The sequence below is a fragment of the Lepidothrix coronata genome, unplaced genomic scaffold, assembly GCF_001604755.1.
Source record: "Lepidothrix coronata isolate B3197 unplaced genomic scaffold, Lepidothrix_coronata-1.0 Scaffold305, whole genome shotgun sequence".
Classification (NCBI taxonomy): domain Eukaryota; kingdom Metazoa; phylum Chordata; class Aves; order Passeriformes; family Pipridae; genus Lepidothrix; species Lepidothrix coronata.
In genome coordinates, this window is record NW_016690485.1 from 20,503 (window position 1) to 23,816 (window position 3,314).

General features: G+C 53.0%; 1 protein-coding gene across 4 annotated transcripts in view; it reads right to left on the reverse strand.

The window, feature by feature from the left end:
• The window catches only part of LCMT2 (leucine carboxyl methyltransferase 2), a 22,817-nt gene extending 19,946 nt beyond the window's left edge, over positions 1 to 2,871 (reverse strand). For 2 of the 4 annotated variants that reach the window (XR_001878440.1, XM_017837542.1), the window contains exons 1-4: positions 2,775 to 2,844; positions 1,879 to 2,006; positions 550 to 631; positions 39 to 219 (exon numbers count right to left, since the gene is read on the reverse strand). Coding sequence is in view for 1 of the 4 variants with exons in the window: in XM_017837542.1 (XP_017693031.1) it covers positions 39 to 219; positions 550 to 631; positions 1,879 to 2,006; positions 2,775 to 2,813 (430 nt within the window). In the remaining 3 variants the exon portion in view is untranslated. Of the gene's footprint in view, positions 1 to 38; positions 220 to 549; positions 632 to 1,878; positions 2,007 to 2,774 lie in introns of all 4 variants that reach the window. The other 2 variants (XR_001878441.1, XR_001878442.1) reach the window with 2 other exon arrangements.
• Positions 2,872 to 3,314: the final 443 nt, after the last annotated feature.

Below are 3,314 nucleotides of genomic sequence, written 5' to 3' on the forward strand. Positions count from 1 at the left end.
ACATTTAGTACCTAAAAAACCTTCTATAAACACCATACCTAATCCTTCCCCTGCAGTGTCTCCCACCAGTGCTGACAACTCTTCCATTCTTTTGATCAGAGTAGCTTTTTGGCACATCACGTTTGGAAAATCCACCTCATATACCACAGTGTGATGCAGAAGACCCACGTCCTTCAAACGGAAGTATAAGGAGTCAAAGCCAGCACCCAAAGACAGGACCTGCAGAGAAAGTGTCAGAAAAAGTTATGCTCAACTCTAACAGCATCCTGAGCATCTAGGTGTGAAAAATATTCAATATTATCTGCAGAGTGACAAAATCAGGCAAAATCCTGCAAGAGGCAGAAGAATTTTGTGTGGATATTGCCCTCTTCCAGATATTTCTGCCAAAGTGACACATGGAGATCCACGGTAGTGCCAGTCAAGATTCTCTTGTGCCCTCCTGGGAAAGGATCCCAACAGATGCACCAACGAGTTACTGGAGTGCCCAGATGCCAGAAGGACTTTTCACACATTTAGTGGAACTTGCCAGTACCCCCAGAGAAAACGCACCTGTGTCCTAGGGTGGCTTTGTGTCTTCAGCAGGAAGTCCTGGACACAGTGATCTACAGCACGGGCACGGACGTAATAACCCCTGCCGAAAGAAATTCAGTTGGAATCGCTGTCCAGAAACCTGATTTCTCCAGCACTGGCATCTTCCATTTCAGAAAAATAAAGATTATTTTTCCTCTCAGCTTCTACCCAATAACCCCTCATTTACAGACCTGCACTGGGAGATGACTTTGTCATCTCTAGAGCTTCCTAATAAATACAGATCTCCTGCACTCAGTGAGAGTATTAACCATCAAGATTATGGAAAACCCAGAGAAAACGTGCAGCTATCCCAGCTGGACCTGTTTTGTTTTGCATAAGTAAATATTCACTGAGTGAAACTGTAAGAATCCAGAAAGTGAGGATGCTCCCCTGCAATGCAGATGGCCAATACCTGAGCTCCTGTCCCAAATCACATGCTATAACAACAAAATGAATGAGTGTGTACAAATGCAATGAGAGGGGAACAGAAAAAGGAAGAGAAACAAACTCAGGAGAGGACTTCTGTTCTCTGGTTTTTGAATAAATGGAACTAAGGGAAGCATTTACCATTTCCTAGTCTGGCAGGGACTGATGCCTCTTGTTCCTTGGCATTCTCTTTTAGTTGGTTTCATTGTATATCCACCCGGCTATATCTGAACTCCTATTATCCCTTTAACAAGCATGCTTTCATCTCCATGCCTGGCAGGGACAAATATTTCACCAGATAGTCTAAGATGTTCCAATATTCATGATGACAGTGTTGATAACTGCAACACACAACCCTTTCTACGAATTCAGCTTGGCCTGCCAATGTTGTGTGACAAATCAACACAGGCTCAGCTTCCTGACTTGATGAGCCACACCTGTCTTTATAGGCCTGCAAGCTTCTGCTTGAACACCACTCTTTGTTTTTTTGCTCTGAACGAAACTCCTTTGGCAACTCACAGTCATTTGAATTGCTTTAAACTATTTGCCTCAAATAAACTCCACGACCACATCAGCCTAGAACCCTTTGCACACACACATTAAAACGTGCTTGTGTCTTGCAAAGCTCTGGAGAAGAGCTCCTGGACAGACACTGTTTATTCAAAAGATAATCCTGCTTCCCAGAACCACCAAATACCTTACTGAAATTGTAACGGTCAGGAGAGTTAATGGGAAAATTACTGACGTGCTTACATTAGTAGAATGTTTTCAAATCTTAAGTAGCTTTCAGCAGCATTAAATACTGGAGTTAGGAACCAGTCTGGTGGCACATTTCACTGGGGACAGAGCAGCCAAAAGCCCCGCACAGTGTCCCCTCCTCACCGGTGGATAAGCGGCGCCCGCCGGCGCTGCCGCCCTGCCAAGAGCCGCAGGAACCGGTCCTGGATGTAGCCCCGTGCTGCCGCTGAGCACTTGCTGATGGCACTGCTGCCGCCGGTGCCCTGGACCTGCTGGGACAATGGCACGGCGCTGCCGCTTCCGATCAACATCGGGATGGGGGGGCCGGGCAGCGCCCAGGGGGCTCCGAGTGGAGCGGAGGGCACGACAGCGCCCGCCACCCCAAACCCCGCTCTGACCCAGCCCCCGGGTCCCCGAGGGTCACTCATACCCGGGGTCACACACCCGAGGTCACTCACACGAGGGTCACTGACACCGGGGTCACTCACTCCCTCACACTCACACTGGGGTCACTCACACTCACACCGGGGTCACTCACACCGGGGTCACTCACACACCAGGGTCACTCACTCACACACCGGGGTCACACTCACTCCCTCACACTCACACTGGGGTCACTCACACTCACACCAGGGTCACTCACACCAGGCTCACTCACACCAGGGTCACTCACACCAGGGTCACTCACACAGGGGTCACTCACACAGGGGTCACTCACACAGGGGTCACTCACACCGGGGTCACTCACACACACACGGGGGTCACACTCACTCACACTGGAGTCACTCACACCCACACCGGGGTCACTCACACTCACACCGGGGTCACTCACACCGGGGTCACTCACACCGGGGTCACTCACACACACACGGGGGTTCACACTCACACTGGAGTCACTCACACCCACACCGGGGTCACTCACACCGGGGTCACTCACACTCACACCGGGGTCACTCACACACCGGGGTCACTCACTCTCTCACATCAGGGTCACTCATTCACACACCGGGGTCACACTCACACCGAGGTCACTCACTCACCCCGCAGTCACTCACGACTCCAGTCCCCACACGGCTCATCCCGCTCGCGCCTCCCCGATCGGAAGCGGGAGCACAGCGTCTGGCGCAGGCAGTGACGTCACGCAGGCCGCGCCCGGGAAACGGGCGGGGATCGTGGCAGGGGCGTGAGCGGGGCTGTGGGCAGGGATCGGGGACGGGATATGGGCAGGGATCGGGGCAGGCATATGGGCAGGGATATGGGCAGGGATATGGGCAGGGATCGGGGACGGGATATGGGCAGGGATATGGGCAGGGCTATGAGCAGGGATATGGGCAGGGATATGGGCAGGGGTCGGGGCAGGGCTATGAGCAGGGATATGGGCAGGGATCGGAGCAGGGATACGGGCAGGGATCGGAGCAGGGATATGGGCAGGGCTGTGTACAGAAGTGCAGGCTCCGGGAACGGCTCCATGCAGCAGGACCCTCAATAGTTTGGCCCGAGCTCTGTCCCCGGGGCTGCATGGAGAGCAGAGGTGGCACTGGTGGCACTGCCATTTGGGACACGGCTCTGTTGGGACCCCG